Source organism: Anabrus simplex, chromosome 7 (assembly GCF_040414725.1).
Source record: "Anabrus simplex isolate iqAnaSimp1 chromosome 7, ASM4041472v1, whole genome shotgun sequence".
Lineage (NCBI taxonomy): Eukaryota > Metazoa > Arthropoda > Insecta > Orthoptera > Tettigoniidae > Anabrus > Anabrus simplex.
In genome coordinates this window covers 335,470,480-335,495,416 of record NC_090271.1, presented here as the reverse complement: position 1 = coordinate 335,495,416, position 24,937 = coordinate 335,470,480, and the positions used below count along the sequence as shown (strand labels likewise).

At 43.1% G+C, this 24,937-nt stretch overlaps 1 protein-coding gene across 1 annotated transcript in view; it reads left to right on the top strand.

Annotated features, from left to right (window-relative positions):
- The window catches only part of slf (C-type lectin domain-containing protein slf), a 47,098-nt gene extending 23,157 nt beyond the window's left edge, over window positions 1-23,941 (top strand). Inside the window, exons 3-4 of the mRNA XM_067150970.2 lie at window positions 21,350-21,529; window positions 23,464-23,941. Coding sequence (XP_067007071.1) covers window positions 21,350-21,529; window positions 23,464-23,846 — 563 coding nt within the window. The 3' untranslated portion in view covers window positions 23,847-23,941. The remainder of the gene's footprint in view (window positions 1-21,349; window positions 21,530-23,463) is intronic.
- Window positions 23,942-24,937: the final 996 nt, after the last annotated feature.

Genomic DNA, 24,937 nt, shown 5'->3' with positions numbered 1-24,937 from the left:
AACTGCTCTTCCTATAAACGAATATTTGCCCCAATTTTACCCCTTGAATTCCAACTTTATCTTCATATTGTGATCTTTCCTACTTTTAAAGACACCACTCAAACGTATTTGTCTACTAATGTCATTCCACGTCATCTCTCTCCTGACAGCTCGCAACATCAATGTTGATATTAATTAAGACCGTTGTATTGAGGTAACAAAACTAAATTCATGATCATTAGCCAGCAGAAAATCTCGAACAGTTTACTGAGTGAACTGAACGTAGCTATGAAGCGTTTCACCATGCCATGGCGCGCCATCGCCAAACGCTGTTATCTCATTCATTGAAAGGGTGTGCCGATTCAAGTACCTAGGATGCTGGTAGTGCCTTTCTAGGAGTGTTTACAGTGCAGTTTGTCTTCTGCTATGGGCTACATCAGGTGGTACTTTCACTGACTTGTGCAGTCTCATCGTTGGCTTTGAAAGTCACTGAGCTATGAGCGATGCTCGTAATGCCATTTTTTGTGCAGCGAGTCTCTGTTATGAAAGGTGCGGAAATGTTGCTGATAAGATCGGTTGATGCGTGTATTCAGTGAACCTGGCAGACTGATATGTAATAGCAAATTTTGGTTCGGTGAGGAAAGCAACGGGAAACTACCTCATCCTCAAAAATTAAGTTCCCAGAAGGAAACCATAATTTAATTTCATCGATTGTAAATGTAAAAAAGGTAGTGGTGTCTCAATGGCCGGCCCCGTGGTGTAGGGGTCGCGTGCCTGCCTCTTACCCGGAGGCCCCGGGTTCGATTCCAAGCCAGGCCAGGGATTCTTACCTGGACCTGAGGGCTGATTCGAGGTCCACTCAGCCTACGTGATTAGAATTGAGGAGCTATCTGACGGTGAGATAGGGGCCCCGGTCTAGAAAGCCAAGAATAACGGCCGAGAGGATTCGTTGTGCTGACCACACGACACCTCGTAATCTGTAGGCTTTCGGGGTGAGCAGCGGTCGCTTGGTAGGCCAAGGCCCTTCAAGGGCTGTAGTGCCATGGGGTTGGTTGGGCGCACTAGTCGCCAGCGTCTTGAAAGGTGTAGCAATCCAACTGATGATCCCACGGCTACACTGGGGCGATACGGTAGTAATTACTGGAAAGGCTTGAAGGGTTTTATCTCATCCTCGTTTTGCTGGTAGTGACGTCTGATGGTGGAGTATCTGAACATGCAGGATATTGGTTAACGCATAATTGGAATCTGGCTGTAGATATCAGAACCACAATCTATATAGCAAGAAGGGTATTTCTAAAATTAAAACTTCTTGTGTGTAACTGTGACCTCCGGTTCCAAACTCGTTGGTGTGTGGTGAGGCGTATGCGTTACTGGTAGCGCTTTATGCGTCACCGGTTGGATACTAACGGCTTCGTCAATGAACCCGACTGGAGCTACGCCGTCGTGCTAGGAACCGTCACAAAAACACAGGAAAACAGTATATTTATGGCACACTTTCCGAAATAACAAATACAGCCGACCATGGAAGGGTAGAAAGACGAGGACATGAGCGGAAAAGATTACCCGACAATGGCTCGGCATGTACCGGGCTGAGTGGCTCACGCGGTAGAGGGCTGGCCGTCTGAGCTCAAGTTCGCGAGTTCGATCCCGGCCCAGTCCTGTTGTATTCAGAGCTGCTCAAATTTGTCAGCCTCGTGTTGGTAGATTTACTGGGACGTAAAAGAACTCCTACGCGTCAAAATTCTGGCACATTGGCATCTCCGAATACCGTAAAAGTGTTTAGTGGGACGCAAAGCCAATAACATTAGCGGTAGCCAAGCTTGCGGAGAAGAAGAAAATTAGCTTACAGCCTGCAGCTGATTTCTTAGCCCGCCTGGTGTCCATGATCGCTGAACCGTTAAATCTGTATGACCTGACACCATGGTTGACCGGTTCGGGTCCCGTTCATTGAAAAATGTTCTTCATCAGAATATTGGCCGAGAGAGTAGATTACGTAGATTACGAGCCAAAAGTCTGGATTAAATTCCAAACATCTCGGCGGTGCTCATATGGAGGGAGGTCATGTAATGCTGTTAATGGTGATTTGTCCAGCCTTAAGCCTTAAGCAGACCCCTTAGTAGGCTATGTGCCGGCACCGGGTTTCACTCTCTCCCTTCCTACTATCGTATATCACGTGATTCATTTTATCTCATGAACTCCTCTGATGGGATTGACGTCAGCAAGAGCATTTTGTCATAAAAACCCGCCGCGACAGATTCAACTCACCTCGGGAAACGTGATAAAGGTTGGACAAACAAACCAAAACAGTTTCTTAGTTAATCTCTAAGATCACATTTGTGAACCCCTGACTTGTCCATTGTGTTGTCGTGTTTTAACTTCACGTATTACATCAACATCCAGTTTATATTTGTCTTCGAAAATCATTATGACTGAAGTGAGGCTTTATTCTGACGTACTCGACGGTGTGGGGTCTGCTGTTAGTGATGTAACTCGATCGTGGGTGAGCCTCACGATCACGGATCACGTTCAGTGACCGCGGCCTTTACTTTCATAACAAGCCGTGATTTACATGCCGCTGTGCCGTGGCTAATGTGATGTGCTGCCTAACACGGTGACCCCATTCTTTCAACCATCGCCCTTCATGGAATTCTTGACTGTAAAACCCGTTCTCAGAGACGTTATTGAGAGGGCTGTATGCCGGATCCCTGTGGTTAACTGCACTCATTACAGTATGTCTTCTTCCTTCTACTTTGGTTGCTTTTCTTTATAATTTCTCTCTCCAGCTACGCTCGCTGTCGTGTACAGCAGCCATCACTTACTGTTCATTACGTTCATACATTGAAATGTCTCACCAGTTGACCGATTTAAGCCTGAGAAGCATATGAAGATATGGCTGCAAAACGACCGCACTGCAACATACACCAGTTTCAGACTTTGTTCCAGTGAGAAGCTTCATCGCAAATGAAAAGAGGCACCTCGGATTGTTTTTTAACAAATAGCTAAAAGTATTTCCACTGGAAAACTACTGTGCAAGCAAATTAATAAGATGTTTAAACTAGTCCATTAAAATATGCATTTCTTCTTTGTTATCATAAAATGTCTTCCATATGCTTGATTTATGCCGAATTGTGGAAAGTTTCATGTAACTAGCTGTAAAGTTCAGGGTGGTCTTTTGTCATTCCTTGTCTTGGAGTAGACAGCGCTGGTTATTGAACTGTAAATGCTTACTTTACTGTTCATGTCCGGAGTGCACGATGTCCATCAAGAAAGTTAACTGCCTCCTCATTGCTAGCAAAAGATCTTTCTTTGTGAAAATTTGACGTAGATTTACACAAGTCAGCAAATACTGGGAGTCTTGCATTTTCTCACAGGGACACAGGGCGATTTCTCCTTCCGAGTGCATCCATAATCGCTCTAAAAAACTTTTGCACTTTGAAATCTCTGTGTCGAGTTGGTTCAAAGTCTTCCGCACAGGGAAAAGCGAATTGTGTCCCGGTGGTAGCTCTCGCTTCAGTGTAATCGTTCTCGGCTCTCCATTTCTGAAGCATTCTAGCTTACCTGCTTCCTTCTACAGGGGTTGCTCTTTCCTGGAAGCTCTGATACGCTCTGGGTGGTTGATGGTGCCCAGAATCCACTTCTTGCTTCTTCCTTCCTACCCCTGCAGCAACTTCTCGTTTTATTTAGCATGGCGCAATGCCAACGAGAAGTACACACGGTTTGGGGCGGCCTGTGATAAGGTGAACCATTGCTTGAGGAGAATAACCAAAGAATGATGACGTCTTCACGACAGTTTTCTTTCTTTCTTTCTTTCTTTCTTTCTTTCTTTCTTTCTTTCTTTCTTTCTTTCTTTCTTTCTTAATCTGTTTACCCTCCAAGGTCGGTTTTTCCCTCGGACTCAGCGAGGGATCCCACCTCTACCGTCTCAAGGACAGTGTCCTGGAGCATGAGACTTTGGGTTGTGGAATACAACTGAGAAGAAGGACCAGTACCTCGCCCAGGCTGCCTTATCTGCTATGCTGAACAGGGGCCTTGTGGAGAATGGGAAGATTGAAGGGACAGGCATGGAAGGTAGAAGGAAGCGGCCGTGGCCTTAAGTTAAATACCACCCCGGCATTTCCCTGGAGAAAAAGTGGAAAACCACGGAAAACCACTTCCAGGATGGCTAAGGTGGAAATCCAACCCATTTCTACTCAGTTGACCTCCCGAGGCTGAGTGGACCCCGTTCCAGCCCTCGTACCACTTTTCAAATTTCGTGGCAAAGTCTGGAATCGAACCCGGGCCTCTGAGGGTGGCAACTAATCGCGCTAACCACTACACCTCAGAGGCGGGTTACAGTTGTTATGGGAATCAAATTACCGCCTTGGCGTGTAAAGAGAGCAATTGATTGCGAGGACAGGAACACTCACTGTTCTATTCCCAAGATAGCAGGTTCGATTCTGACTGAGGTCGGTGGCATTTCATGATGTTTAAAAGCAACATCACAGATTCTCTTTAAAATATTCAGCAATTAATAATTACGTGCAGATATCATAACCACTTGCAGCCGTTGTAAGGTAGACCCTTAGGCGAGGGTGGGCAGCGTCTGCTATGTATGGGAAACTGGTTGTTAATGTGGTGGAGAACAATGTTGTATGGGAGCTAAAACTGTTGGGGACATCACAAATATCTAGGTCCCGAGTCCAGAAATCAGACAGGAATTAAACCCAGGACTCCGAGGACTGACAACTCAGCTATGGAGCTAGGATTTCGAATAATATTTTAGTACCATTTAGGGGTCTTGTATCAGTTTATCCGAGTAGAACTTCACTGCATGATTATCCGGCTCGGTTGCTGACAGGTCAGCGTCTTAGCCTTCAGTCCTCGGTGCCCGGGGTTCGATTCCCAATCAGATTAAGGGATTTTAACATTAAATGGTTAATTCCCTTGGCTCGGAGACTTGCTGTTTATGCCATCCCCAAGATAAACGCAACTCAGACCACATTCAACCCACCCCTCAATCACACTAACACACATAATCTTACCGGGTGACTTGGCCGTGCGGTTAGGGTCGCGCAGATGTGAGCTTGCTTCCAGGAGATAGTCGGTTCGAACCCCACTGCCGACACCCCTAAAGATGTTTGATTTCCCGTGGTTTCCCATTTTCACACTAGGTAAATGCTGGGGCTGTACCTTAATTAAAGCCACGCCACTTCCTTCCCATTCCTAGGCCTTTCCTATCCCATCGTCGCCATAAGATCTCTCTGTGTCGGTGCGACATGTGAAACAAGCACCGCAACGTCACGTACATTCCGCTGCCTCTGTAGTGTACTGGTTAGTGTGATTTACTGCCGCCCCCGGAAGCCCGGGTTCAAAAAGTTTGAAAAAGTGGTATTTGGGCTAGAACGGGGTCCACTCAGTCTCGGGAGGTCAACTGAGTAGAGGGCGGTTCGATTCCCTCCTCAGGTATCTTCTAGTGGTTTCGCACTTCTCCTCCAGGCAAATGGTGGAATGGTACCTAACGGTCTTCGCATCCCCCGGCAAGGCCCTTTTTCAGCACAGCAGGTGAGGTAGTGGTTCTCCTCCGCAGTTGTTTCCCCCGACCCAGGACACTGTCCTTGAGGTAGTAGAGGTGGGATCCCTCGCTAAGTCCCAGGAAACAACTAACCCTGGAGGGTAAACAGATTAAGAGTAGAACTATTTCTACTTGTTTAGCACTCGTTCAGAATCAACTGATGACTACTACTTTTACTCCGGGTAGGAGGAGAGGATTCATTAGGAAGAGCGTTACATTATATTTAGATAATATTCCTACACTGTGATTTCTATGCAGCCTCAGACTGAAGGTTGGTTGGATCCACGACAGCTTCACCATTAGCTGTCACAGATACACGAGGCGTCACTGAAGAGGCACAATATGAAAGCGAGCAATGGGAGTATTTCCCGTTGCTTTCTTCACCGAGCTAGCCAGTGCAGACCTGCTAAGCGCATTGAAATGCATACTTTAACCGAGCTTATCAACGGCACTTTGACACCATTTATCAGAGGGACTGACTGCGCAATGAATGGTGTTGATAGTATCGCTCAAACATCAGTCACTTTCATATCGTCAAAGGCAAGGATGAGACTAGAAAAGGAAAGTAAGAAGTCCCATACCAGAAGATATAGTGCATGATTATGTAATGAGAAAGCACGCAGCCCCACGTGGACACGGAGAGGTGCAAAGTGGATGTGATACCTCGTCTAGGTGAGCTGACTCCTAATGACATGCAGTGCACGCTGGAGAGGAAAGCTACCTTGGACAAATTGATGGCACCTGCTGGCATCCGAGTCTGGGTGGGGTCCCTCAAGCCGACAAGTAGGCCAAGGAGATGAACTTGAGCCTCAGTTATCACCGAAAGACCTCTCCTCTGCGATGCTGAACATGTAATATTACTGCTTCTCTTTGTCGCCTATTGCAATTTATTGATGCATACAGTATTTTGGAATCCATCTCTTGGCTCAAACCAAAACAAAATATAGCTTTCACTGGTCTCATTCTTTCTTTCTTTCTTTCTTTCTTTCTTTCTTTCTTTCTTTCTTTCTTTCTTTCTTTCTTTCTTTCTTAGTCCGTTTACCGTCCACGGTTGGTTTTCCCTCGGACTCACTGGGGATCCCACCTCTACCGCCTCAAGGACAGTGTCCTGGAGCGTGAGACTTTGGGTCGGAGGATACAACTGGGAATAGGACCAGTACCTAGCCCAGCCGGCCTCACATGCTGTGCTCTACAGGAGCCTTATGGGGGATGGGAAGACTGGAAGGGACAGACAAGGAAGAGGGAAGGAAGTGGCCGTGGCTTTAAGGTATATACCATTCCGGCACTTGCCTGGAGGATCATGGGAGACTACTGGCAAAAATGAGTGCAATTGGACTAGACAAAAGAGTGACTGAATGGGTGGCTATATTTCTAGAAAATAGATCTCAGATAATTAGAGTGAAGCTTTATCTGACCCTGTAATAATTAAGAGGGGAATTCCTCAAGGCTGTATTATCGGACCTTTATGTTTTCTTATATATATATCAATGATATGTGTAAAGAAGTGGAATCAGAGATAAGGCTGTTTGCAGATGATGTTATTGTGTACAGAGTAATAAATAAGTTACAAGATTGTGAGCGGCTGCACGGTGACCTCGATAGTGTTGTGAGATGGACGGTGGACAATGGTATGATGATAAACGAGTTTAAAAGTCAGGTTGTGAGTTTCACAAATAGGAAAAGTTCTTCAGTTATAATTACTGCGTTGATGCGGTGAAAGTTCCTTTTGGAGATCATTGTAAGTATCTAGGTGTTAATATAAGGAAAGATCTTCATTCGGGTAACCACAGAAATGGGATTATAGATAAAGGGTACAGATCTCTGCATTTGGTTATGAGGGTGTTTAGTGGTTGTACTAAGGATGTAAAGGAGAGGGCATATAAGTCTCTGGTAAGACCCCAACTAGAGTATGGGACACTCACCAGGATTACCTGAATCAAGAACTGGAAAAATCCAAAGAAAAGCAGCTCGATTTGTTCTGGGTGATTTCCGACAAAATAGTAGCGTTACAAAAATGTTGCAAAGTTTCGGCTGGGAAGAATTGAGAGAAAGAAGAAGAACTGCTGGGCTAAGTGGTGTGTTCCGAGCTGTCAGCGGAGCGATGTCGAGGAATGACATTTGTAGACGAATAAGTATGAGTGGTGTCTTTAAAAGTAGGAAAGATCACAATATGAAGATAAAGTTGGAATTCAAGAGGACAAACTGGGGCAAATATTCATTCATAGGAAGGGGAGTTAGGGATTGGAATAACTTACTAACGGAGATGTTCAATAAATTTCCAATTTCTTTGAAATCATTTAGGAAAAGGCTAGGAAAACAACAGATAGGGAATCTGCCACCTGGGCGACTGCCCTAAATGCAGATCAGGATTGATTGATTGATTGATTGATTGATTGATTGATTGATTGATTGATTGATTGATTGATTGATTGATTGATTGATTGATTGATTGATTGAGAAGTGGGAAAACACGGAAAACCACTTCCAGGATGACTGAGGTGGGAATCAAACCCCCCTATACTCAGTTGACCTTCCGAGGCTGAGTGTACCCGGTGCAGGCCCTCGTATCACTTTTCAAATTTCGTGGAAGAGCCGGGAATCGAACCCAGGCCTCCGGGGTTGCAGCTAATCACGCTAATCACTACACCACAAAGACAGGGCCGTGTCATTCTTGAACGGCAGTGACAGTACGGAAGCTGCTGGCATTCAGGGTAGGAATAGTACATCTGGGTATAAATGAAAGTAAAGTCTGCATTTAGAGCAGACGCCTAGGTGGCAGATACTCCTCATAGGGTGCTCCGCTCTACGATAGCCCTGAAGATGGTTGTCCGTAGTTTCCCATTTTCACACCAGCAAAATGCTGGGGCTGTGCCTTAATTAAGGCCACGGCCGCTTTTTTCCTACTCGTAGCCCTTTCCTGTCCCATAGTCGCCACAAGACCTATCTGCGTCGATGCGACGTAAAGCAAAGGGTAAAAACATCCCCTGATGTTTCGTAATCTATATAATAATAAAAGGAACTGTGTGTCTATCTGTGCGCGATGCCCAGTAAAATCTACAGCACACAGAGATCTGAAATTTTGAACATATGTAGATGGAAGGGGGTCCGAATGCACTTCGAAGCCGGAATTTTCATTTTCACTTTCGTTGGTGAGTTATGAACGAAAAACTATCGGAAAACGTGTATTGGGATATGACAATCCAACGTGCTGTTACCAAGATTATATCCATAGAGTCGCTGTCGCTAGGCAACGTACATAAGGTAGGTAGAGAACACAATTCAAGGAGCCATTTTACGTCCAGGACGTAGGAAGCCTTTTTTGGTATGGCATGGCTAAGAGCAATTCTTGCACCAAGACATGAAACTGTCAACGACATCAATAAGCAACACTCACAAGAATGATCCGACACCATGTTTTCTTTCAACTAACTCAATCTCATGTTTTATTATTTCATTTAGAGAAAATATAGGCTACAGTAAAGAAGATTACATTATTATAAACACGCACAGATCTGAAACTTTTAACATTCGTGGCCACAGCTTTTCACCAATTACACATGGCTCTGTCAAAGAGCAATTCTTGTAGCATATGTTGGTCAGAAAAGGCCTAGATACACTGAGTGGCCACACGTCATGGGAAGACACGGAATGTGATGTTAATAACGAGTTGCTCCTTCGCGAGACCTCAAAACTGCTGCAATACGGCGAGGCATCGAATCTACAAAGTGTTGGAAGCGTTCTGGAGGGATGTGGACCCTCGCATCTTGCAGCTGGTCTTAGATCGTACACCAGCTTCGACAGCATCCCACAAGTACGGGGATCTGGAGAGCCAATCCATGGTCTATCTTCACTGGAGTGCTCCTCCAGCCACCTTCGTGTCACCACAGAGCGGTGACATGGCATCTCCATCAGGGTACTCTAGAGTCAGAAGATGGTCTGAAAGAATGTCCAGCTAACGTGCACCTGTCAGCGCTTCCTGCAGCCGGACAATGCTGCCTAATTGTGACCATGACAATGCCGCCCAGACCAGAACCGAGCCACTTCCCTCCTGGGCACAACCCTTCATAGCTTCATGGGGCATACGCCACACTCTGACAACTCGAACCGGGATTCATTGAACCATACCACATGGCGCCACTGTTCCATGGTTCATTGGCGATGTTCGCGGGCCCAGTTCTGTGTCGAGGTGTGAGCTAAGGCACACGAGCTGGTCGCCGACTGGTGAAGCCTATGCGGTGCGGCAGTCCCCTTACCGTGGAGAAATTGTTTTCTGACTACCAACATTCAACTGCGCGGTAATCTGACTCACAGTAGCCCATCGAGCGCCCGGTATGGTTCTGTGGAGGCGACGTGATGTCCGTTGGTAACGGTACGAACATGCCGAGCTCATTCACAGGCACACACAACCGGTGGGGACCCTCGCTCCCTCTTCATTAAAGAGGGAACGTTTTCCATCCAGTAATGATTGTGCATCATTCACGAGAAGATCGCGTTGTGTTCTTTAAATTTAATTTTGTCTTAATGCAAATGTGGGTGGTTATGTGTGTACATAATGGTTAAATACAGTGACGATGAACTTACGGTAGCAAGCAAATTGTACTTAATTTCAAGTTCTGACAGAAGGCACAGCGCGGGTCCAATTAATAAGAGAAGGCAGAAATTCGGTGAATTCCACCATTTATAACAGGAAGTGAAGACTCACAGAAATTACACAACAATTTAAGAATGTCAATGCACACTTCGGTTCAGAGTGTTCCTGGTTCGATTCCCGACCCGGTCGGGGATTTTAATCGTGTGTGATTAATTCTTCTGGCTCGAGGACTTGTGGTTTGTGTTTGTCCCAACACTTACCTCTTCATATTCGCACAACACACTACACTACCAACTACCACAAAAACATGCAATAGTGATTACATCCCTCCACATATGGTTGGCGTCGGGAAGGGCATTCCGCCGTAAAACAGAACCAAATTCACATGTGCGACACAGTTCGCACCCGCGACCCCACAGGTGTGCGAAAAGGTGCTAGAAAAAGAAGGATGCACATATTTCAATATTTGCTAAAAGGTGGTGGTGATGATTGTTTTAAGAGGAAGTACAAATAGGCAATCATCCGCTATATAAGACTAATCAGAGAGAAAAATGGAAGGGGCCCGACACTTCTACAAATGAAGGTATCGGCCAAAGAAAGGGCCATGAAGGATATGAAAATGAAAGACTCCCTGGGCCTCGAGTGCTCTAATACCGTTGGGGTCGAAAAAGAATAAGAGTTGACCAAGGGAGGTCGGATAGGATAGATGAAAGTGAGGAGCCTGACACAAGTAAATGCCAGGACTTAGGCAACCTACGCTCCCAACTCGTGTGCCTTTGCTCACACCTCGACACAGAACTCAACGACGTGTATTGGCCCGCGAACATCGCCAATGAACCATGGAAACCAATCACAGGACAGCACTCAAGAAGCACATCGCTCCAAAATCAAACTGATTTGATTCTTGAGGGACGAGGGTTGAGTGAAGTGCCGGCATGAACGCCACTATTGAAGTACAATATGTGTCTCTCAGCTTCCTGTATGAAGAGAAAGGAGTGAGGAGTAATCTATCCGGCATGTTCGTGCCCAAAACACCAGTGGTCTTCCCGTGCGCCGATGATCACCCCACGTTCAAAATCGGTTAACTCGCGACGTGTTGCCATCTTCAGACACTATTGTGTGTGACCGACTACTCAGCTACGCCGCAACGCTCAGGAGTCATTTTCTAATGGGACACCGCTTCCCGTGCCTTTTGGCCACCCTCCTGTATGTTATCAGCAACGTAACATCGTAAACATCTGCGCTCAATCATCCCAGCCCCATCCGGACCTTCCGCCGCTCGTTAAAATTCACATTATTATTATTATTATTATTATTATTATTATTATTATTATTATTATTATTATTATTATTATTATTATTATTATTATCACAGTTACGAAACATTTTTTACAATTTGCTTTACGTCGCACTGACACAGATAGCTCTAGTGGCGGCGATGGGATTGGTAACGCCTAGAAGTGGGAAGGAATCGACCGTGGCCTTAATAAAGGTACAGCCTGGTGTGAAAATGGGAAACCACGGAAACCCATATTCAGGGCTGGCGAGAATGGGGCTCGAACCCACTATCTCCCGGATGCTGCGCGCCTCTAACCGCACGGCCAACTCGCCCGGTGGTTACGAAACATACAGTGTTCTTCGTTTCCTCTGAATACAGGAAGTTAGTATCAGATCGCCCAGAGAAGTTGAAATGCTAATTGCAGGCATTGTTCCTCCTCTCACTCATCCTTGAAGCTATCGCTGCCTTTTCTTGTTGAACGCCCACACATTCGCTGTAAGATGAAACGATAGCGTGAGACGCTGGTATCAGTCTGTTTGGGCAGGTGATGTGCTTGACAAGGAAGACCTTTAGCATTTATTAGCAGAGATGCGGAAGTGTCAACATTCAGCTTTGGGTGTGCCCCTGGCACCTCTTGCAGTCTATTGATCTTCCGTATTGCTGGTTATACAGCCTTGAGGACGGGTTCTGTCGTAACATGTGTGGTTACATGTGGGAATAGGAACTGTTATAAACGGTTTAATTTTAGTTTTTTGAACAGTGATGAACAGATAAAATTCACTCGGAAGTATTTCTTCCTTTCTCAATCCGTTTACCCTCCAAGTTTGGTTTATCGCTCAGACTCAGCGAGGGATCCCATCTCTACCGCTTCAAGGGCAGTGTCCTGGAGCGTCAGACTTTCGGTTGGGTTATAAAACTGGGAAGGAGGACCAGTACCTCGCCGAGGTGGGGCCTCACCTACTATGCTGAACAGGGGCCTTATGAGGTAATGGGAAGATAGGAGATATAGACAAGGAAGAGGTAAGGAAGCGGCCGTTGTCTTAAGTTAGGTACCATCCCGGCATTTGCCTGGAAGAGAAGTGGGAAACCACGGGAAACCACTTCGAGGATTGCTCAGGTAGGAATCGAACACCCCTCTTTTCAGTTGACCTCTCGAGGCTGAGTGGACCCCGTTCTAGCCCTCGTTCCACTTTTCAAATTTCGTGCCAGAGCCAGGGATAGAGCTCGGGCCTCCGGGGGTGGCAGCTAATCACTACACTACAGAGTAGGACTATTAAGTATTTATTTACTGTTATCACAGAAGTCTTGAGTTCGTTTCCATATTATGGACATGCTGCCGTACATGGAGTGCCGAACACTTGTCCTAGAACTGTGCGGAAAACGTTCTAAATGAAAGTAGCTCGCGGTTTTACGTGGAATCCAAACCACGAGGGCATGTTTATTTCATTTCAAAAACTCACATACAGTATATTGGACGGGATTTGAACTACGGTCACCTTAGTAAGAAGCTATTGATAATTAGGCTCGGTTTTCACTTTTTTTCTATTAGTTGAACGTCGCACTAACACGTCGAAGGGTTTCGGCGACGGGCGGATGGGATGGTAGCGACCGTGACCTTAATTAAGATACCTGGTGTGAAAATGGGAAACGACGGAAAACCATCTTCTGGGTTTCAGACTGTGGGATTCGAACCCACTGTCTCCCGGATGCAATATCACAGCTGTCCGACTCTAGCCGCACGGCCAACTCACTCGGGTTTAAAAGAATTAATAGCGTCGATAAGTCAATGAAGGCTATTTTTGCAGTCTCAGTGTGTAAGTTTGTCTGCAAAGTGACAGATGGGTTAATTACTGTCTAATGTAACCCTTACATTTGTAAATGAGTGCGAATACTCGAACCTAAAATCACAATGTTGTCTGTGCACTTCACATGTTTTGCCTCATACTTCGTATTCTTTCCCAGACAGGTGTACAAAGGTCGAAAATAGATTCAGTTCAAGTGTGTTTGTTTGTTTGTTTGTTTGTTTGCTTGTTTATTTGTTTGTTTGCAGGTCTGTTTGCGTTTAGGTTTGATTGATTGATTGATTGATTGATTGATTGATTGATTGATTGATTGATTGATTGATTGATTGATTGATTGATTGATTGATTGATTGATTGATTGATTGATTGATTGATTGATTGATTGATTGATTGATTGATTGATTGATTGATTGATTGATTGATTGATTGATTGTCGGTACATCATGGGAAAACGACTAAAAATAATTTCTTGAAACTCGATATGTAAGTTCAGCGATATTCTATACCCCATTCTTTGATTAATATACAGTGATGTAGCACTAGTAAAAGGGTTAGAGTGGGAAATGTCAAATTTCTCTGCTATTATCGGTTATATATAAAATCTGTACATAATAAAAGTTGTGCAAAATTTAATGTTTTATCTTTTATGTTCCAAGCGTTTTACCGTACGAGGAATAATATCGGAGATATTCGCGATGATGGCATTTGTTAGAAACTTCCCTGCTAACCCTATGCTTGTGGTTGTTCAACAACCTATTAGCGATTAGTAGAACATTCATACATAAAATGTACAGTACATGTCCGTAGCAACCTTTAAACGCGAGTCAGGAGCACTCGGCTCACGAATTCTTGGAACACCCATGAGCTCGGAGTTCATTGTGCTGTGTGTACGTTAGGTACAGATATGCAAGTGCCACGGCAGTGTAGGGATAGCATGCCTAGCTCTTATCCGCAAGTTCCTGGTTCGATTTCCAGCCAGGTCAGCGATTTTTACCTGGATCAGAGGGTTGGTTCGAGGTCTACTCAGCCTACGTGATTACAATTCAGAAGCGGTCTACAAAGCCAAGAATAACGGTTGAGAGGATTCGCCGTGCTGACCACACGACACCTCATTATCTGCAGGCCTCTGGGCTGAGCAGCGGTCGCTTGGTAGTCGATGGACCTTCGGGGCTGTTGCGCCAGAGTGTTGTTGTTGTTGTTGTTATCGTCGAGGAAGCAAGGTGGCCTCAATGCTAGAAGTCAATGCAGTGTGACGTCTCGCGTGCCGATTCCCACAAGCACGTGATGCAAGGTGCGGGGCTCAGTCTCCGTACAGTGTATGGGATCCTCGAGGATCTCTGTCGAGTGTCCTCTTCCCGAGGTTACCATTCACAAGTATTCTCTTCCGTGACTGATAAGACTTCGTTGCGAGTAATGGAGTGGTTTAGTACCAAAACACTAACTTCCAGTGTTTATAAGTTGTCGTTAAAGGAGATATAAGAGCCATATCAGTTAGAATAGCGATAGCCTACAACAAACTGAACCGTGCTGTGGTTGGATGATAGGCAGCTCGAATTGGGACAAGAAGGTGCCAGCTTTTATGGAGTCAAAACAATTGAAATTGAATATGTAAAATAACAATACATAACTATTAGCTGCCATCCTGGATGGTGCGCGTTCGATTTCCGGTACTGTCAGAACTTTAAGATTGACAGGAAATTTTTAATGTTTTAATTTTTTTACAATTTTCTTAACGTCCCACCGACACAGACAGGGAAGTAAACAGCCGTGCACAACCCTAGCATTTGGGTGGTGTGACCACTTTCAGAGCTGCCGATACTAGAGTTCAAACCCACTATCTCCCTTAAAACAATCTCACAGCTTCCGAACCTAACTGCACGGCCAACTCGTATGTTCAGGTCATCTCCGTTGGGAGTGTGCCCGCAACGAGACCACGACTTTCTTTATTCATCTTTACAACGTCTTATTATATTTTATTAACTTAAGTTTTCCATTACATGACTCTCAATCAAATTTAACTCTTGTTTATTGGTTATTCACGAAATCCACTTATTCATTAATGGCTTGTTAAGAGAAACTTTACGATGTGTCTTTTGAATGTATGTAAAATAAAATATTTATGTTACTGATGTATGATCAATATAATTTAATATTTTAAACACGTATCTTTATACACAAGTTCTCGTCTTCCCATCTCTTTCTCCACAGTAATATGTAAATGATCTTGTATTTATTTAAATCCGTAATTATTTTGAGGGAGATAAATTATTTATGCAATAAGGATGCTTATTATTCACATCACATTAAATTAAGTGAAATCTATTCAAATGTGAACCAACATTATTTTTTTAATTTTACCTGCAATATGAAATGAACGAAACTACTTTTATTTTAAGTATCCCAAGGTGATAGAGAAAAGTGCGTGTGTACAGCAGCACACCGGCCCAGGACAAAGTACGTCACGGCGTCCTTGGTGTGCCTGCTCCACAGCAAATGGCGGTGGTATACGTGTTATGTTACAGGTTAAAAGGACATTTATAATCAGCAACTCAACACTAACTCTTCACATGTTTTCGATCTTTTCCTCTCGTCGGCATCGCGGCTACCCCGCAGCTGCCACGTCAGGCCGCATATCACAGTCCGACTGACTAATATGAGGTTTAACTTGAAGCCGTAGAAGTCGGGTGATTTTCTGGTTAGAAGACTACTTGATGATTTCTTTCTGAAATAGCATGGTTACACTAAATTCAAACTGAAATAAGATATTCGAATCCACTATCTCGGGAAGGCGTGGCCCACACCTCACCGCCGCTTGCTCGGTGGAGAGATATTAGTGAGCGCAGAACGACCCGCAATGGCTCGACATCTGCTCTGATACGGGAAGCGTTAGACAGTGAAGAATACTGATGAAATTAGCACGGAATTGTCTGACACGCCGAAAATAGGAGCTTATGTTGTAGTTTTTGCAACAGACGACTATGAGAAGTTTCTCCATCCTTCCCGTAAGTTATTGGCGTAATTAATGGCGATTAGACAGAGTAGGAATATGATGGAGCAATGCGAGAAGACGACTGTGATGAGGCAATGGATGCTATTGAGTAATTCGCAACGTGCCTGTCCTCAACAGCATGACCTGTGACATCGCCAGCCCAATACGTGACATGACAGTTCTCCATTCTCGAACAACATACGTGAGAAAACACTCGTCAAATAATCGTAAGTATGTCTTTCAATAAATGGAAGTCAAATTGATAACGAATATGTTAGGCCTCATTCGACCATGTTTACGTATCCTTGCCCACATGTCCTTCATTCTCTTAATGTCCGACTCGTTGGCTGAATGGTCAGCGTACTGGCCTTCGGTTCAGAGGGCCCCGCGTTCGATTCCCGGTCGGGTCGGGGATTTTAACCTTCATTGGTTAATTGCAATGGCCCGGGGGCCGGGTGTTTGTGCTGCAACTCACACAGCACACATACACTATCCTCCACCACAATAACACGCAGTTACCTACACATGGCAGATAACGCCCACCCTCATCGGAGGGTCTGCCTTACAAGGGCTGCACTCGGCTAGAAATAGCCACACGAAAAAAATCTCTTAATGTGAGCGGTTTTTCTGTCCTCTGACCAGGAAAACGTTTCGCTGGTTTGACCTCATCTTCAGGTACCCGCCGATCCTGGAGTTGTTGTTTAAGGACGTGTCTGTCTAGGACATCTTGTTCACGTATCCCGCTCACCCTCAAATCGTCAGCCACCCCTTGGTGCCATCTCGATTTACCTTTACTTGTGCTAGGCTCTGTTTCGTCAGACATACGGAGAACGTCAGCCTCCACGTTCTTTGCCCTCGTTGTTATGCTCTTCTTCATTTTTCTGAGCTTGCACGTTGCTTCCTTTTTAATGGATCCTAAGATCTTTCTCCCTGTCCTTCGTCCTAGATTATCCAGTTATCGTTTTGAGGTTTTATTTCTCAAGCTCAGTGTTTCTGATTCGTATAAAACTTCTGGTCTTACAATTGTCTGGTAGTGTCAGATCGTAGCTCCCCTTGATAATGCTCTCCTATTGTATGTCTCGACTCGTCATGAATGCTGCCTTCATTTTCATTAATTTCGCCTCCACACCCTGTTTTCGTTGTTCTTCATATCTACCACTTTCCTAAATATTTGAAAACTCCAACCTTTTGAACATCACCCTGTATTGTTTTTATCTTAAATGGACTGTTCTTAATATTGGTCCTACATTTCGTTTTTTCAATTGATACTTTGAGATCTATTTTGCCTGCCTAATGTTAAATGTATTTATTTATTTATTTATTTATTTATTTATTTATTTATTTATTTATTTATTTATTTATTTATTTATTTATTTATTTATTTATTTATTTATTTATATACAATGAATACCTTTCGGGAGACATCTACATGGAATTTAAGGTCCATAAGCGTGGGATTCAGCGCATCGGAAGCGGGGAACTTACCCCAGGTCTATGAATAAAAAAGCAGTTCTCTAGAGTTTGATGAGATGTGGCCTCTTTGATAAAAGAGCCGTCTATATGTCTCTCAGTCATGGCCATCCTTCACATCACAGCCTGCACGGTTGCTACGTAACATCGCGTCACACATTGTGTATCGCAAATTTTCAGATGAGCTCCATCCATAAGACATACTTGTCAATACGGACTTAACCCTTTTACACCTGAATTCTTTCGCATAACGAAGAAAAATTATTGATTTATAACATTTGCTCTTCTGAGAGGACTCGAAAAGAATACCATTCTTAAAGAAAGTATTTTCTCAACTTTTGATTAAATTTCCTTCATGTCCACTTTCACGTACAAGATGTGATATAAACATAACATTTTTGACAGTATGATGTAAAGAAAGTAACTTACATCATCTAAGATATGTGTATCTTTATAAACTCATGAGGTCGGGCTTGTCTCGCCTGGTGCAATCTCTTGTTAATTTACTCTTTCACTTTATGTACTCGTATAGCACTGTGTTATAAAAAGCAGACGCGGACGATTCCATGAATACGAACAAGCCCTTCAATAAGTTGTAAATTGAGATGTAATATTAGAACAGGAACCAAAAGTTATGCACTTCATAATGGACACTGGGTTTGAAAGGGTTTAGTAAAATAGGACTTAGAATTTGTTGTACTATTCGATAGTCAAAATAATCTACACTAGTATTCCACATTTATTATCAGGTGTGTAATAGCAATTCATTCAAAAATACGTGAACGTATTAATCACTTCACTCCATGTAAGTAGGCTTAGAGAACTCATGTAATAACTACAGACTCCCACAAGCAAACTAACAGATATTCAAGAAAGGAAAATAAAAGATACAAGCTTCGTATTTCACCTCGTCTCCAGTGTTATTATCATTCAACCATCCCCTTTACATTACATTTTTCGATTTCTCTCACTGGTTATACAATCTCATGACCGAGTAAGCTGGCTACGTGCTACAGGTCGTTTAGCTGTAAGTTTGAATTCGGGAGATATCAGGTTTCTATACTAACTTCGTCGAAATTATATCTGAAGCGAGTCCTGAGTGTATCAAAGACTACAAAATCTCCGCTTGTATATGAACTCGCGAGAGAAACTTTCCTGATTGAGGACCTGAGATACAATCTTGTTTACCAGGAGGCGCAGCATACGATAACCTGTTGCATAAACTTAGAGAAAAAAAGAGGGACATTTGGGAAGACTTCTACTCAACGGAGGCCATGACGTATCGGAAATGGATGGAAACGGGCTACCAAACGAGACACATAGTTACGAGATTGGCTGTGCACGGATTCCACACATAAACCGTGTGTGTAGGCTATGTGACCAAGTATGTGAAAGATATCATATCCAGAAGTGTTCCTCGAGGTCCTGTTCGATTAGTGAATTTATTAAGGACTAACACTTATGCAGAGCGCATTAGACGCCACGCTGTTTTATCTAATTGTGAACCTCTATGCACATTGTGCGCAATAAAAAAATTTATTATTATTATTATTATTATTATTATTATTATTATTATTATTATTATTATTATTATTATTATTATGACCAATTCTTCCACGGTCATTTATTTACTCGCTGTTCTATGTTTAAGCGCGATAGCTAGTTCCTCACAAAGGAGGCCGTGACTCGAACCCAGGCTAATGGAAGTAAAATGTTTGAAATGAAAAACGACAACCCGTGGTTCGTATTCCACAAAAATATGTAGCTCCCGCAGCTTATGATAAAAAATGTAAAATCGTATTATCGCCCGGACGCTCTTTTTGGCCACATCCACCACGTACCAGCCCTCTTGTTAACATTAAATTTCTGTTGGTACCTGGAATCGAAGCTGGGCCTTCGAGGACGGCAGCTAATAGTAGGGAGATGGACAGCGTATGATCACTTGCAGAATGCGAATTCTTAGGCTTGAAGGAGGTACGGATGAACTTCTTTAACGCCAAGGTACACTCACCCGCTCCACGGTTGTGTATGAAAGTGTGCATAAATAGCAGGGGCACAGTCTCTCAGAATGTCTATCAGACGGCTTCACACGGGAGCAATTTGGAATTTATGACGATATGCCTCATCATATTTCCATCTCCGACTCCTATTCTGGCCTATGGTTCAAGGGGTCCCGGGTTCAATTTCCGGTCTGGTCGGGGATTTTTACTTTCATTAGTTAATTTGTATGGCTCGGGGACTGGGTGTTTGTGACGTCTTCAGCATTAGACTTCACCTTAGGTAGGGTCCCACTCTCACGTACGCATAGGTCGCCTATACCTGCACCAGGCCCCACGCCATTATTATTATTATTATTATTATTATTATTATTATTATTATTATTATTATTATTATTATTATTATTATTATTATTATCAGATTTCCTTGTAGACGCCGTTGGTTGTTTCCTCCTGATGTATGTACGTAGTTTAGTGGGACGCTTTACGAAGATTCGACCGACCGCCTTCCTGTTACCTCCCTTCTTTCTTTTAATGTGATATTTAAACCAATCTGGCAAAATAAATACTGTAATTAATGTTATTTTCTTTACGTCCCACTACTTTTACCGTTTTTAGGAGACACCGACGTGCCGAAATGTAGTCCCGCGGGAGTTATTTTATGTGGCAGTAAATCTACCGACACGAGGCTGACATATTTGAGCACTTTCAAATACCACCGGACTGAGCCAGGTGCTCGGAGTCAGAAGGCCAGCGCTCTACTGGCTGAGCTACTTAGCCTGGTGTGACCTTCATTAAGGTACAACCTGGTGTGAAAATGAGAAACTACAAAAAACCGTTTTCAGGGCTGCGGGCGGTAGGATTCGAACCCACCATCTCCTGAATGCAAGCTCACAGCTATGCAACCTTAACTGCAAGGTCAACAATTACAACATGCAAAACGCGCACATTTTCTTTTTCATTTCGTCGACTTTTGGGATCCAAAGGGTTAAATATTGCACTGTGTATATTTTAAATATAATCCTAATGTGTTAACAGATATATTAATTAATCACTACTGCATAATCATTAAGACAAAATTATTTTCTTGTGCATAATAGGAATTAAAAATTGAAAAATAACTCATAAAAATAAACAGGCTCGGCCGAATCATTTATAATCGGTTGTAGTATTCAATACTGCTTCACCTAAAGGTTTGGTCTTCATACTCAGACATGCAATAGTCTACACAATATGCCCTAGATGTTGGGAGTACGTCATTTACCTAGATGTTAGGCCCCTTTAACAACAAGCAAATAAGATATTGGGAGTGATTAATCTCCTACTATTAATGTGAAACTAACGAGAAATCCTATCAGACTAAGGCCCAAATTATTTACTTGACTACAACTGAAAATTCAATGGCTGCAAAATCAAACAAAAGAAATATTGCTATCAAAATAGTTTCCTTTAGTAAAGAGTAGAGAGTTTTTCGAGAAAACATGTTCGTTTTCTGATAATTCCCTTAGCATTCTCGTCACTTTAAAATGACAGGAGGGCCGATGACCTCAGATGTTAGGCCCTTTAAACAATAAGCATCATAAAAATGGCAATCTTCCTGTTATCTTTATTATGTCACAATGTATGTTTTAGTTGCACTCGCTTCTAATCAAATCTGTATGTGATACACCAATACCTGATGCTGTTTGCAGGACCAAAGGAGTGGCAGTTCCGTGGGCGCAATTATTTCTTCAGTGGCCATCAGCCGCAGTACCGCAGTTCTCGTCTGGACTGGTTAGACTGCCGTAACATCTGCCGAGAGCATTGTATGGATCTGGTGTCCATGGAGACTCAAGAAGAGAACAACATGATCTTCCGGCTCATCCAAAGTGGTAAACTAGTTGCTATATCCTTAGAGTCACCGAGTTGAGTTAAGCTTTACTGAAGCAATGGAATCAGTAATAAATAGCTTATTTACACAGTTCGGTAGGTATTTCGAAAATTCTGGCTGTAAATAACTTCCAGTAGTTCAAACTATTGCCTTATTTCATGATTTTTAGAATTTGGAAATTCTGTTTCCTGCATGCAACAAATAATACTGGAAATAGTTAAGGCGTAAAAGTGTTTATGGACAGATCTTCACAAATTAAAGTGAACTAATGTCATATATTTAAACTGCAACACAAGATCTCAACCAAACCTTTTCCTCCTGTCTGATGACATTTCGATATCAGTAGGTTTTTAACTTTATCTGATTTAACATTTTTGAAAACGAATACATTCAAAAGTAACTCTCCGTGGCTCAGACGGCAGCGCGTCGGCCTCTCACCGCTGGATACTGTGTTTCAAATCCCGGTCACTCCATGTGAGATTTGTGCTGGACAAAGCGGAGGCGGGACAGGTTTTTCTCCGGGTACTCCGGTTTTCCCTGTCATCCTTCATTCCAGCAAGACTCTTCATTCTCATTTCATAGCATTTATCACTCATTAATAAATCACCTTGGGAGTGGCGACCCCATTGTAATAACAGCCTATATATGTTTCATTCATTACATCCCTGACCCGGTCAATGACTGGAAAACAGGTTGTAGGTTTTCATTTTTCACATTCAAAAGTACTAATTAAAAATCATACAAAGAACAGAGCAGTAAACGAGTAATGTCTTGTGAAGAAGAGCTCAACAAACGGACGGTTTATACGTAAAGCATATTTTCATGAAATTAGAATCAATAAATTTGGTGTTCATTACACAAGTAGATCTAATAAATACTAGATTAAATAATAGGTATTAACATTTTGTAAGCGTGAGATACTAAATTAATAGTACGGTAGTTCTCACACTTGCCAGCACCTGCTTTCTTGGGAATAGGTATAACAACAATCTGTCCAAAATCGACGGCATTTCTCTGGAATAACCTCGCCATGCTGAGCCAGTCAGGCGCTTTGTTCCTATGTCGATCTCTCAGTAGGTCTCCCATTTCATGAGCATCAACAGCCTCTTCTTGTTCTAGAATCTTATGATGTACTTCGTTCCCTTGACGGCACCATATCAACATGTTCCACAAACTGATTCAATTTTATGAAAAAATGAATAATAACGTTATTTGTTTTACGTGCAAGGTCAGGTCAAAGTGCCTGAATTTTGTCCCGAAGGAGTTCTCTTACGTGCCAGTAAATCTACCGCCACGAGGCTGAAATATTTGAGCACCTTCAAATAGCACAGGACTGAGCCAGAATCAAACGTGTCACATTGGACCCTATCATCCGAGCTACTCAGCTCAGAACTGAATTTAGGATAGCTCATAGGTGTAATAAACTAGAGGCAGGGTCGTAACTCCAAATCCCCTATGAAGAACTATTGATTGTATTTGTTCTTCTTTTAACTCACTTAGGCTGCCTGTGTCAAACTAAGCAGTTACCCAGCACGGCACAAATACTGCAACCTGTTAGTCAAACGAGAACATATGCTCTCTTTGTTTTGAAACATGGATTGTACTGCTGCAGAAAACGTCTATTGTACATCTAATTGATCAATAACTCTAGAAGCCACAAGGAGGAACATGCAGCATATTGCAGCATGCAGTAACCTACGAGCTCAATGCTTGGCTCTTCAAAACAACAACAACAACAACCATCATCATCATCATCATCATCAAACATTCTTTCATTTCTTTAGACATGATCACTATTGCCTTTATACTGTTAATCACAATTAATTTTCCTTTGTTTAGTTGGAAAACCTACATATACGAGTCTCTAAGAAATCGCAGAACAATCAATGTACTATTAAACCTGTGCTCGCCTCTAAAATATTCTATACTTTACAGAGGATGTTCCCTACATCTGGACCAGTGGCCGCTTGTGCGACTTCAAGGGCTGCGAAAACCGCCGTGATCTTGAACCCAAGAGTGTTTATGGTTGGTTCTGGTCTGCAACTCGTCAGAAGATGGCCCCCACCAACCAGGTACCATCAGGATTTAACTTCAACCCTTGGAGTCAAACAGGTCATAAGAAATTCCGTCAGCCTGACAATGCTGAGTTCGATATCAATGGGACCAACGAATCTTGCATGGCTGTCCTCAACAACGTGTACAACGATGGCATTGCATGGCACGACGTCGCTTGCTACCATGAGAAGCCCTTCGTCTGCGAGGACAGTGACGAGCTGCTGCAATACGTAGCCTCTACCAATCCCGGCATCCGTCTCTAGTGCCCTTCTCCTCTCTACCTTTCTGTATTTATTACCATGTTTCCATTTATTTGTATACCAAAAAAGTAGCAATGTCTATTAAAAGTTGTTACAAGTTTTAATTCTTTGTTTATTTTTTACCATTTTTCTGAGAGATAATTTTCTCTACAATGTCCATCATGCAACCATCCCACAATGTTTTAGTTAGAGTACACACATTATAATTAGTGTATGCATGGTTAATTTTCATTTGAAACTAAAATTCCACCACAAATCTCTATGATTTTTATGGATTTTGTCAATGCAAATGCATACATCTACCATCAAATATCACTTTAAATGATTTATTTATTTATTTATTTATTTATTTATTTATTTATTTATTTATTTATTTATTTATTTATTTATTTATTTATTTATTTGCTTTTGTAATTTGAACATTGCTGCGGACTACTGTCCATCACCCAATTCGCGGCCTTATTGCAAAAGCCTTTCGCGATAACGAAGTAAAGTACCCCTTGGAGGCTTCCACTATACGTAACCTCGGCACTTGCTGGGGTAGAGTGGTTAGCTCTACGCCCGGCCGCCTTTGCCCCCAGGAATTGACCTGGTACTCATTTTTGGTGTAGGCTGAGTGAACCTCAGAGCCATGTACACCTCCAGAAGTGGAAATCTCGTTTCTTAAATTTTTCGACTTCCTGAAGGGGATTCGAACCCACGTCCTTCCGGGCGAACCGAGCACGCCTTTACCGCTCCTTTTCGCGATAACAGGTGGGAAGTATATGAGAAAGTGAGCTGCTTAGCTGAAAATGGTAGGACGAGAAGAGAATCATTGGCGTGCGGTGAACATATTCACTACCCCAGCTACAAAAAGGTTTTTTTTAAACATAAACAAGGTCCGCTTCTGTGGTGTAGCGGTTAGTATGAACAGCTGCCACCCCCGGAGGCCGGGGTTCGATTCCCGGCTCTGCCACGATATTTGAAAAATGGTACGAGGGCTGAAACGGGGTCCACTCAGCCTCGGGAAGTCAACTAGTAGAGGTGGGTTCGATTCCCACCTCGGCCATCCTGGAAGTGGTTTTCTGTGGTTTCCCACTTCTCCTCCAGGCAAA